Raw genomic sequence first — 12496 nt, 5'->3', positions numbered from 1 at the left:
AAAACCGTTCTACAGACTTTATAGGATAGAGGGTGCCAGCCCCCTCCTCCCCTTAATACATACCACCACTCTGACTCTCATTGCCCACCTCTGAATCCCAATTACCACAAATCTCAAAAACATTGAGAAAAGACTGCAATTTGAAGTTATATCAGAAAAAAAAAATATGAAAAAATAAAATATTCATACAGAAAACTTTTACATACACCTTAAAAAATTTTAAATGTTGAATCGATTTTATTTGCGTCCCACGTATCTTTAATACCCCTAGACCCCAAAAACCAAAAAGGGGTTGGCAGCCTCAGTTACTGAGCAGCTGATGGATCACCCAATGTATAAATGACATTCCTCCATTTTCACTGACTGACCTTGACCTACTAACCTTTCTCTCAATGTGTTTCAGAGCAAGGTATTCTCCCGATGTCACAAGGTTGTCTCCCCTGAGTCATTCTTCTCTTCATGTGTGTATGACATGTGTGCATGTGCCGACAGCCCCAACTGTCTCTGTGACATCCTGGCATCCTACGCACACGAATGTGCGAAGGCCAAGGTCAAAGTTCAGTGGAGAACAAATAATCTGTGTGGTACGTGATCTTGAACGCCAGCCATTGTACCAGAAATAGTCATTCCGCAACTACTCCATCTGACACACATGTGATATGGCAATAGATGATCTCTACATCACTCATTTACTGAGGTTTCCTAGTTCCTTCGTTTGATCTACTTTTTTGGTGTTTTGGGGTAGTGAGTTAGCCTAGTGCTCGTCTCGCTGAAGACCCGGGTTCGATTCCTGACATGAGAACAATGTGTGAAGCCCATTTCTGGTGTCACTCACTCACATCACATCACATCACATCACATCACATCACATCACATCACATCACATCACATCACATCACATCACATCACATCACATCACATCACATCACATCACATCACATCACATCACATCACATCACATCACATCACATCACATCACATCAAAAACCCGGTTTCATTTTCCTACCCATGGGTACAATATGTGAAATCCATTTATGGTATAGCCAATTATTGCTAAAAGCAGTATAAAACCAAACTCACTTCTTAACCTTTAGGGGGGGCGGTGAAGTAGCCTAGTGGTGAAAGCGTTCGCTCGTCACGCAAAAAAAACGGGTTTGATTTCCCACATTCGTACAACATTGTCAATGTGTGAAGCCCATTTTCCGCGGTCCCGTGATATTGGCAGAATATTGCTGAAAGCAGAATTAAACCATACTCACTCACTCACTCACTCACCCTTACCCTGTGTGTCATGTTCCAGCCTTTACATGCCCGCCTGACTCTGGGCTGATGTTTGATGACTGTGGTCCAGTGTGCCCCCGGACATGCGAGAACCGAGACACACCCCTCGGCAACCTGGAGGAGAACTGCTACAAGCCGTGTGTGGCCAGCTGCCAGTGCCCGGCCAACAAGGTCCTGCACGGCGGTCGCTGCATCACCCCCGAGAACTGCCCCGAGCTGGAGAAGGTCACAGAGGAGGAGCTGTCCTAGAGAGCCGAGATGTCAAAGGAAACACACTCTCAGCTAAGAAGCCTCAGTGAAAAGTATATATGACATCAAGATACACAGGACATTGATGAATACCGGTATACAATCGTAGCACTCAGATGACCATAAACCTGCATACTCAGACATAAAGTTTGGGCAGCGCTGAGATGACTTTGTGGAATGGATCCTACGGGATTAAAAATAAAATATATCTTCACAGATGTCATCACTAAAGAGTAAGACAGAAAAAGGACAGTCATGTGACATCAAGGATCAAGGTCACTGTGTCCGTGACCTCTACAAGGTCACCGTGTCACCGCCTTCAGCTTGATGAGATCCTCGGTGAACATTTTTTAGCTGTCACACGAGAATGAGACAATACTCTACTGATGTTTGAGCTGTGCAATAACGTACATGCCATGATGTACAAGTCTTGTTTAGTTAGTCACTGTGTCATGTTGTGTGCGTACAGATGTTTTCCGCCTTACAGCGCCATAGAATACATAGATGGTAAAGAGCCAGTTTACCTGTGGTTTCAATCTCATTAAAATCAGATCTTAGTTCTCGCTATCGCTAAACAAATATCTGAGGACATGCCATAAAGGGTCATGTCAGAACGACCTTTCATCCAACCAATCAGAGCGTCGCTTACCAGATCATGAAAGTGACAGTCGGAATGTGTTTTCTAATCATGCACCCACAAAATATTTAACACGGGTTATTCCGTACGACAGTTACGGGTTTTATGATTCTATCCATACAATCTAGGCCATCTATAAGCCATTCCAGAATGTTCTTCTTAACAGATTTAATTTTTTTAATCAAGAATATGTCAAAATATGATTTGAAGCGTAGTCGCCATTTTGAAGCTAGTGTCGTTAAGCTTGATAAAGCTGCCTTCTGATTGGCTAATGTTGATTTCTTGTCAGTCATTTCATTGGTCGGTCAAAATTCGCGAAAGGTCGTTCTGACGTGACCCGTAATGGGATGTCCTCAGATCTTTGTTCAGCGATAACGAGAACTAAGATCTGATTTTAATGAGATTGCCTGTGGTTTGACAACAGTAGTCACCATCACTGCCAGGAAAATATTATAACAGATATTTTATTGTATTTTATAACTTTTAATAATCTGTTAGGATTTATTAGACTTTTTATACGATTTACAGTTTGTTGTATGTATCTTATGAATATTGGAATCTTCATTATGAAGTCATTTTACTTTCACAAGCTTCAAGACACCAAAATCTGCTGGCATTAGCCATATTGGACATATGTAGGCGGGGCAGTCGCGTAGCGTATAGGTTAGAGCGTTCTTTCGTCAAGCCGAAGATCCAGGTTCGATTGGCAACATGTGTACAAAGTGTGAAGCCCATTTCTGTTGTTCCTCAACCACGATATTGCTGGAATATTGCTAAAAGCAATGTAAAACCATACTCACTCACTCACTCCATAACAAAGGAAGTCCCAGGGCAGAGAACACGTATCGGGCAGTCCTCTACATTGGGGTGGCAGGCTGGAATGTGGGAGGTCATTATATAGCTGATGTATTGCTGAGTATTCACCTTTTATTTAAGAAGTAAACGACGAGTGGGAGTTGTTTATCGTTCACTATTCTCCCTACAGTGTTTTATTTACAATAAATGACGACCACGAGTGTACAAGCTTTAATAATAGTTACCTTTATGTTAATAATGATGACTCCCTGAACAAAATCTGACCTTGGCAATGTCGGACAAGTCCGTTTTATGAACAGGTGGTAAGTTTGGTATTTCCTGCATATTCTCACATATTCTTTATCTGTTCCTTTTCTCCTAAAACCATTTGTTACGTCTTTCCCACTTTTGGTGATCGTTCGGCCACTGCATATATCTGCATACCCCAGCTACATCTGTGGGAAACAAGTCATTGATACTTCCCTCTCAAAAATAACGTCATCCAATAAATGACGTCATCAATTCGCGAGTGAAAATTTGAATCTTCCAAAATGACGTCATGATAGAGCAATGTTTTATCGTGGATTAAATCACACTTCATTCTTCATTGCTCTCTTATATTGAGCATTAAACATGTTGTCATCTTGTACGTTCATCTTGACTGAGGCAGCAGGTCAATGAAAGCTTCACCGCATGTTCCGTCCACAAGTGTATGTCTGGAGATAACGTGTGGTTAGATACATTGTTGCTGGCCTGACACAATGCATATCTTATCTTGCCCCTGCCAATGTATGGTCAAAGTCTTCAACATGACACCAGATCTCTCCACACAGCCACATGCAATGTTTGTGCTGGTAGTTCTCGGTTGAGCGTACTCTCTAGTCTGTACAGACATACTGAACACCAGCTCTCTCCACACAGCCACATGCAATGTTTGTGCCAGCTCTCGGTTGAGCGTACTCTCTAGTCTGTTCAGACATACTGAACACCGGATCTCTCCACACAGCCACATGCAATGTTTGTGCCAGCTCTCGGTTGAGCGTACTCTCTAGTCTGTACTGACATACTGAACACCGGATCTCTCCACACAGCCACATGCAATGTTTGTGCCAGCTCTCGGTTGAGCGTACTCTCTAGTCTGTACAGACATACAGAACACCGGATCTCTCCACACAGCCACATGCAATGTTTGTGCCAGCTCTCGGTTGAGCGTACTCTCTAGTCTGTACAGACATACTGAACACCGGATCTCTCCACACAGCCACATGCAATGTTTGTGCTGGTAGTTCTCGGTTGAGTGTACCCTCTGGTCTGTACTGACATATTGAACACTGATGATTATTAACACCAGACCAACTTGTTTTCTTGTTTAACGGACAAGCCTGCCCACAATTTAAAGTTCAACACTCAAGTAGAAATGACAATGATTCAATATTTAGCTTGATTAAAAAAAGCTTTTTTCAAACTCTTTTTAAACAGTCATTTGAATCGAAGAGGTATTTGTATGAAAATACACTCACGATATTTTTAAATTTTTTTTTTACTTTGGCCTCTTGGCAAGCTGGCAAAGAAAATTTGAAAAAGAAATATCAGTGATCTGGCTTAAATATTACAAGAAAGGCTTTCATGAAAGCTTCACAAAAGGATGTCATCTGTACAACGTTTAGGTTTAATCCTGTTTGATAGCATGTTATTGAGGGTCCTGATGGGTAGTCAGTAACTTATAGGGCCTTTAGTCTGCAGTCATTATATTTACGGCTCAGTCACTAAGAACTTTGTGAACCGGTTTTCGGCATCATATTTAGTTGGAAAAGTGTCTAAAATGAAAAATCTACTCTATGTGAATGCGAATTGTCAGTCTGTCATTCATTTCCTTACTGTAATTCACGTTTTGCAAATACCAAACACTGACGATTCCTGTTGCATCATTAGATCTAGTTTTATTCTTTTACAAAATTTTAGCATGATTATGATAAACAGTAATGTGTTAATTAAGGCTAAGCAAGTTTTATGGACTTTTTACGTTAATTTTTTACGATAAAAATTTTAGTCATCTTGATATCAAGTCTTTGAAAGGCATTTCGAAGGGATACACATAAGGAAGAAAATTGATGGATGTCAACATCTTTATTATGAGGAACACAATGTTTCGGAGTACATGCTTACTTCTTCATCAGATGAATGAATGCCATGAGGCAGAGAGCATATATATGTACAGGTAAGGACAACAAAATAATAAGATAAGGGGTGGAAACTAACAAGGGAAGCCAACAGTTTTTCACCTGATGAAGGAGTAAGCATGTACTCCGAAACATTGTGTTCCTCATAATAAAGAAGTTGACATCCATAAATTCACTTCCTCATTTTAATGTTTTACAAATTTTATGATAGTAATTTTTGGTTTTAGTTTAACTCTAAACAGAATGCCCACCATGACCCTTGTACTTGAATATTACTCTTCAAAGTTGGATCTATAGCACTTGGGATAAGATTAAGACAGAAAGGTTTATGAGTGCAGAATACTGCACAGTAATCATCAACTTAACTGTCTCCTAATCAGCTCTGGTGCTGATCTGATAGACTGATGTGTGATATGGTCAATATATATCATGGTGACAATACTCCATACATTATATACTCATTTTATACTTTTCTACCATAACTTGTATCATTGCTTATGCTGTATCATAGTAGTGTGTCAATTGTCATGGAAACCCCTGGTTTGTGCTCATTTTCTGCTCACTTGTTTGTTTTGTGTGATATAAACAGTTATACAACACCTGACTTCATGTGTCATTACTTTCTGTTGCTGTTTTGAAACATTCATCCATCTTGTAGGTGGCACGGGTGGCCCAGTCGTCTAAGGCGCTGCGATTCTCAGAGTTATGTCCCTTGGACACACCAGAAACCTATGATTATGGGTTCGAATCCTGGTTCCCCCCAATTATGTTTGTAAAGATGTATACAAAATGTCCTCCTCATCTCTACAATGGTTTCCAAGAAAATGTCTCCCATTTGGGGGTACAGTGTGCCATGTCCGAACTCTGTAAATTAGGTTTCAGAAAATAACTTGTCCCCATTGAGGATCCTTTGCACCATGTCCAAAAGATCAAACAAGGGCTATAACTCTGTCAAAAATAATTTTTTGATGCTTGTTCTTGAACTCCCTCGCCATATTTATCCCTAAATAATGTACCCCCGTAATGATGTAATAAATGGCGAGTTGTGTGATCGGAACACACGATTTCGTGGAAATTAATTAAAGCAATATCAAAAGGTATCTTAAATAAAATTAATGAAATAAGTTACAAACATAAGTGCAGATATACAATGAACACTTTATAACCAGACAGTGTAATTACATGATTAATTTGCGTACTCCAGTACGGATTTATTGACATGGTATTTCTGGAATTACGTGCGCACGGTAATGTCTTTGCTTTTGGGAAAAAAACAATCAAAACTCACTATGGTGTGTATAATGCACAAGCCTTCTACACAGCTGTGGGTTTTTTTTGAAAAAAAGTGTGCACTATACTCAAGAAAATATTGTATAGTAATACACACTTTCATTCTTTTATCCATCGCGCTTTCTGGACAAACAATTCCTCAGATGCACAGCCAGAACCTAATCCACCTCCCATGTATTAGAGGGGGATGACAACACTGCCAGTAGATGAAAATATAGATCATATTTAAGTGAAGAATGGCGGTCATGACATACTGTTTAAGCGATAATGGTGACAGTTATTTACTTCTCCACTCTAACAAACAACAAGCTTCAGGTTTACCATGTCAACATTGTTTATTCAACAAGTAGTGACAGCACTATCACTGTAATACTGTCATCTCACACACCCACTCCCGATCTCGCACACTCACGCTCCAACCATCTCTACATAATACAGTCAGCTCACACAGTGATGAGCCTGTATGTATGTGAGAGAGCTGCAACATCGCACAGTAACATCCGCTGACAGCCTCCATGTCACACATCACAGGGGCTGCATCTGTGACATTCAGGCAACCAACTTACACAGAATCAAGGGAATAATGACATCACAAATGATATTATCGAAACACAAATGAAATGAGCTCTCACCAATGTGAACCTAGAAAAGGATGCATGGGCTGAGACAAGCAATAGTGTCACGTGAGCTGATGTATGTATACACACTGTCAGCACTTGGGCGGGGTATGTACAAGGGGGATAACTCACATAACATCTCGGCTCACAAATAAATAAAAGTGCAGCTGGCAGACAGTGACATGACGATTGCAGCATGATGCAGAACATGAGGTAAAACATCCAACTAAAACAACAGTAACGCTCTATTAATATCATGCATAGCTGCGGTAACCAGATCTCTTTGCTGCTCCCTATTAACGATTTAGATTTTGACTTATCGCTCTGTGTCGCTACAGGTCAGTATCAAAATCTTTTATCAAAGCAGCCCATGCTACAGGCGAGTATCAAAATCGTTTATCAGAGCAGCCCACACTACAGGCCAGTATCAAATTCATTTTCGGAGCAGCCCATGCTACAGGTCAGCATCAAAATCGTTTATCGGAGCAGCACCGAGATATTGTTACTGCAGCTAGCATAAACTAAAACCATACAGTGAGTAACCTATACTTATGAATGAATGTCTGTAGAATTACTTAATGTTTGAGATACCTCTTTGGACGGGGCTTGTGTGGAATCTTAATATGTGCTGGTTGCCATTTTTGTCTCTGACATGCTTCATGAACTTAGTCGAGTCTGTGTCTGCCCATGTTTTGTCTAATCTGAAAACCTGGTACCCTGAACAAAATCATCACACTAGCATATGGTCTGATGAAATGGCATGATGAAATAATGCAGTCATAGACTTATTAGCCGTGATGAGCAAATCCGCAACATCTTTATCATGTACTAGGATGATCCACAATATCTTTATCAAGAGTTAGGCTACTCTGCACCATCTTTATCATGTACTAGGATGATCCACAATATCCTTATCAAGAGTTAGGCTACTCTGCACCATCTTTATCATGTACTAGGATGATCCACAATATCTTTTTCAAAAGTTAGGCTACTCTGCTACATCTTTATCATGAATCCCCGACATTTTCATCATAAACTAGGCTGATATATTACTGTTCATTAATGTCAGATTCACATATATCCAGCTACATACAAAGCTGCTGATATAAACATGCATAAACTAATCAAAGATGTAATCAAATCTGTAGAAAACGTATAACAAAGTCATGGTGTAGTTACATGTTTGATTTTCATAACACAAACATTGGTAATCTCATTGATACCAGGCAATACTCGGTAACCATGGTAACATTGCAACAATCAGATCAACAGAGGAGAACAAGTTGCTAGTAAGGCTAAGGGAATAACGTCCATACAACTACCCCGATATAACTGATATGTCTGTTGAGGATTACTGAACTAAGCCAATAGGTCTCAGCTTTGTTTCTGATAATACTAGCGCTGCCTATAGGGAAACTCTACACTTGTAAGGTTTGGTTCACTGTTTGGTAGTGTTCAGGAAAACTACTTGTATGTTTCTGATAGCTGGCTCTTGGTTACATTGAGACACAGATCTATACAGGGTATGGTAAGCCTGGAACAAAATGGCAGAAAGCTAGATACAGCTAGGTAAAGTTAGCACTGTACATCAAGGTACAGCTGCAGCTTGGTGCCGGTAGAACCCGGGCTATTAACCCTAGAGCACAGACCCTAATACAGACATTATCTACATCTACTGTTGATAGTGATAATTGTTTCACCTCCATGACTTCATAACGAGGTTGTTTCTGAAGACACATGGAAGATGGAGAAACAGCTATTTTAAGTAGTGACAAGATTGCACAGCACTAATAGTATAATATACACAAACAAATGTCAACAAAATTTAACAATGTCTTGAGAGAGGGGGAGGGGACTTGATACATAGTCAATATGGGATTGTGCACTCAAGGTTGGAGTAAATTACCTACCAAGGATTTGTACAGGAAGGGAGGACACTGACTGTTATCAACCCAGGGTGGGAGGGTGGGAGGGCAGAAGTCGAAAGGATATCTACCCAGGGTGGGGGAGCCAGGGAGTGTAGGGGGAAGGACATCTACCCAGGGTGGGGAGAGGCAGTAGTCGGAAGGACATCTACCCAGGGTGGGGAGAGGCAGAAGTCGGAAGGACATCTACCCAGGGTGGGGAAAGGCAGTAGTCGGAAGGATATCTACCCAGGGTGGTGGAGCCAGGGAGTGTAGGGGGAAGGACATCTACCCAGGGTTGGGAGAGGCAGTAGTTGGAAGGATATCTACCCAGGGTGGGGGAGCCAGGGAGTGTAGGGGGAAGGACATCTACCCAGGGTGGGGAGAGGCAGTAGTTGGAAGGATATCTACCCAGGGTAGGGGAGCCAGGGAGTGTAGGGGGAAGGACATCTACCCAGGGTGGGGAGAGGCAGTAGTTGGAAGGATATCTACCCAAGGTGGGGGAGCCAGGGAGTGTAAGGGGAAGGACATCTACACAGGGTGGGAAGGGGTTGTAGTGGGAAGGACATCTACCTATGGATGGGTAGGGACAGAAGTGGGAAGGACATCTACCTATGGATGGGTAGGGACAGAAGTGGGAAGGACATCTACCTATGGATGGGTAGGGACAGAAGTGGGAAGGACATCTAACCAGGTTAGGGAGGGGTTAGGGGGTCAGGGAGTGTAGGTGGCGGGGCATATACCCAGGGTGGGGAGTGACAGTAGTGGAAAGGACATATAACCATGGTAGGGAGGGACAGTAGTGGGAAGGATATCTACCCGGGATGGGCAGGGAGTGTACTCGGGAGGATATCTACCGAGGGATGGGTAGGGTCAGAATTGGGAAGGACATCTTATTAGGGTGGGGAGTGTAGGTGGCGGGGCATATACCCAAGGTGGGGAGGGACAGTAGTGGGAAGGACATATAACCAAGGTGGGGAGGGACAGTAGTGGGAAGGACATATAACCAGGGTGGGGAGGGACAGTAGTGGGAAGGATATCTACTCGGGATGGGCAGGGAGTGTACTCGGGAGGACATCTACCCAGGGATGGATAGGGACAGAATTGGGAAGGACATCTTATTAGGGTGGGGAGTGTAGGTGGCAGGGCATATACCCAGGGTTGGGAGGGACAGTAGTGGGAAGGACATCTACCGAGGGTGGGGAGGGCAGGGAGTGTAGGGGGTGGGGGCATATATCCAGGGAAGGTAATCTACCCAGGGTGGAAAGGGGTTGTAGTGGGAAGGACATCTACCCATATTGGGGAGGGTCAGTAGTCCCCAGGGTGGGGAGCCGCAGGGAGTGTAGGAGGCAGGGCATCTTTACAGGCTGGGGAGGGACTTTAGATGGAAGGGTAACCAGAATGTGGAAGAGTTTAGGACAGCTTACTAGTTTACACAAAAGACAGCTAACTTTCATTGAGTCTGCCTTCATAACAATTCAATATAGCAAATAAAATCTTTCAATATTAAGAAATTGTATACACATAAGAAGTGTTGACCTCATATCACATGGCTCTCTCTAAAACTTTCATCTGTACAACATATACACATGGTATGTATCAACAACGATTTGTGGAATAAAACATGTCTGCATCAGTGAGATCAAGGTTAAGACCCAAGACACGTGGATGTCCTGTTCTAGTGACCATGGTTACCAACAGTCACTGGCACCCAGTGCTCCTGCTGCTAGCATGGCTATCACTAGTGTAAGGTCACCTTCACATGACAAAACAAACCACCATCAAACCATTAGCAAACAATCAAGGCACTTCATCTGTTTGAAATTAAGCCAAATCAACTTTCACTAATCAGGGTAAAATTTACAGAAAATAAATATTTTATATGATTAATTTCTAATGTGCAAATTTCAATCTTGAGCGTTTAGACAACCCTTGACCACAAGATCATAAATAACATTTTCAATTTCAATATACCTCAGTTTGTTATTCACATGAGCTCAATAAATGACTTTAAAACATTCAAGTCAACTCTCCAGGTTAAATATACAGCATGACCTTCCATCTGAGTCTCTATATCATACCATATGCACCACCATGACATCATGCTGTCTTTTCTTTCCAAAGTTGGTGACAATGTCTTGTGCTCATGAAACTGGTGATGTCATGTAAGAATATCATACTTGCTATCTCATCATACGGAAGCCGGCAGGGTCTTGATAGTCTATCCTTCTCCAGAAACTTTTGCTAGTGACCTCATGCTGAAGCCGGCAGGGTCTTGATAGTCTAGCCTACTCCAGGAACTGTTGCTAGTGACTGACCTCATGCTAGTTGGTGACATCTCTTGGATGTTGTTTTCCTACCTCAACCCTTGTACTTTGGAGGGTGATCTAATTCTAAAATTGCACAAGTCACAAATAAATAATAAATTGAAGATCGCTATTCTTTGGCACAAAAACAACATAGTAATATTGATGACTTGGAGTAGATGCTTGAAGCCCCTTGCACACACATGTCTGTGTGGCAGGTACAAGACTAGATCAGGTGCTTTTGGATTATACAGTCCTGACACTCATCAAGAGACATCACAAGGAATTACAGTCACGGGGTCAAAACATCAGTCACTCCAAATCACATTCATGATCTCTCACATCATCACGTCAACGTCAACAAATGTTCACAGACATTGATATATCACAGCCCACACCAACAGACTCCCGATAACATGGCCCTGCTTGTCTGCATCATCTGTAGTGACGGCAACACGGTACAAGGAGCCTCTTCAGATGTCCAGTCCCCGCAGTAAGGAGGCTTCCAACACAATGGGAAACTCACTGAGAGTGTCCAAGATGTGGACGAGGAAGTTGATGAGACTGGGGTCACGCATGAAGCAGTTCTCCTCATACATCTGTGCTACCATGTTGGTCTGAGCCATGAGAGGGAGCCAGCGGTGAAGACAGTGATCTCTGCAACAGATACACAACCAAGGTTAGGGATAATTGGACATCATTGCCACTATCTTTGTACTGGCAGTATCATTAAAATCAATCTTAGTGCTTGCTTTCATGACACAAATATCGGAGGACCAGGGGGCTCTGTGATAGAGATTCATGTCTAAAAGTGTTAACTAACCCGCTGTAGGTCTCAAGAGATAGGTGCAAAATGTCCGATTGGGCATAGTTTGACAATAGCCCTGGACGAAATGTATGTAGATACACGTATAAAACGGTCATGCATACACTGAAGTTGACTGAAGTTTTATCTTTATTCAAACATATAAACGTCTGGGTGCATAGTCAGAATAAAATGCCAACATTAGTGAAATGTGCTGTAACGATATAGTTCAAGATCATTTTTGTCATTAAACAATATATGACATGACCAACCATGGGTCTGGGTAGTTCCGTGGTTACCCACCTGACCCGAGTAACCGAGTACCCGAGTTACCCTTCCCAGCCCTATTGCAATGCCCTTCTTGCAAAGTCGTCCTTGGGAGTTCTTGCATGTGTCAAAATTCAAATGTACAGATGCTTGTAAGATCTGTTC

The 12496-nt window shown here is 42.1% G+C and overlaps 2 protein-coding genes across 8 annotated transcripts in view; one reads left to right on the top strand and one right to left on the bottom strand.

Moving 5' to 3' along the window:
• The window catches only part of LOC139474085 (uncharacterized), a 189606-nt gene extending 187547 nt beyond the window's left edge, over positions 1-2059 (top strand). Inside the window, exons 56-57 of the mRNA XM_071256950.1 lie at positions 404-584; positions 1301-2059. Coding sequence (XP_071113051.1) covers positions 404-584; positions 1301-1530 — 411 coding nt within the window. The 3' untranslated portion in view covers positions 1531-2059. The remainder of the gene's footprint in view (positions 1-403; positions 585-1300) is intronic.
• A 7533-nt stretch (positions 2060-9592) lies between these two features.
• The window catches only part of LOC139476004 (DENN domain-containing protein 5B-like), a 40045-nt gene continuing 37141 nt past the window's right edge, over positions 9593-12496 (bottom strand). For all 7 annotated transcript variants that reach the window (XM_071259227.1, XM_071259232.1, XM_071259233.1 and 4 more), the window contains one exon: positions 9593-11916. In XM_071259227.1, the coding sequence (XP_071115328.1) occupies positions 11733-11916 (184 nt within the window). In that variant the 3' untranslated portion in view covers positions 9593-11732. The remainder of the gene's footprint in view (positions 11917-12496) is intronic.

This window comes from Haliotis cracherodii, unplaced genomic scaffold (assembly GCF_022045235.1).
Source record: "Haliotis cracherodii isolate W230 unplaced genomic scaffold, xgHalCrac1.p SCAF_3, whole genome shotgun sequence".
Lineage (NCBI taxonomy): Eukaryota > Metazoa > Mollusca > Gastropoda > Lepetellida > Haliotidae > Haliotis > Haliotis cracherodii.
The sequence above is the reverse complement of the archived record's forward strand: the minus strand, read 5'-3'. Positions and strand labels throughout refer to the sequence as shown.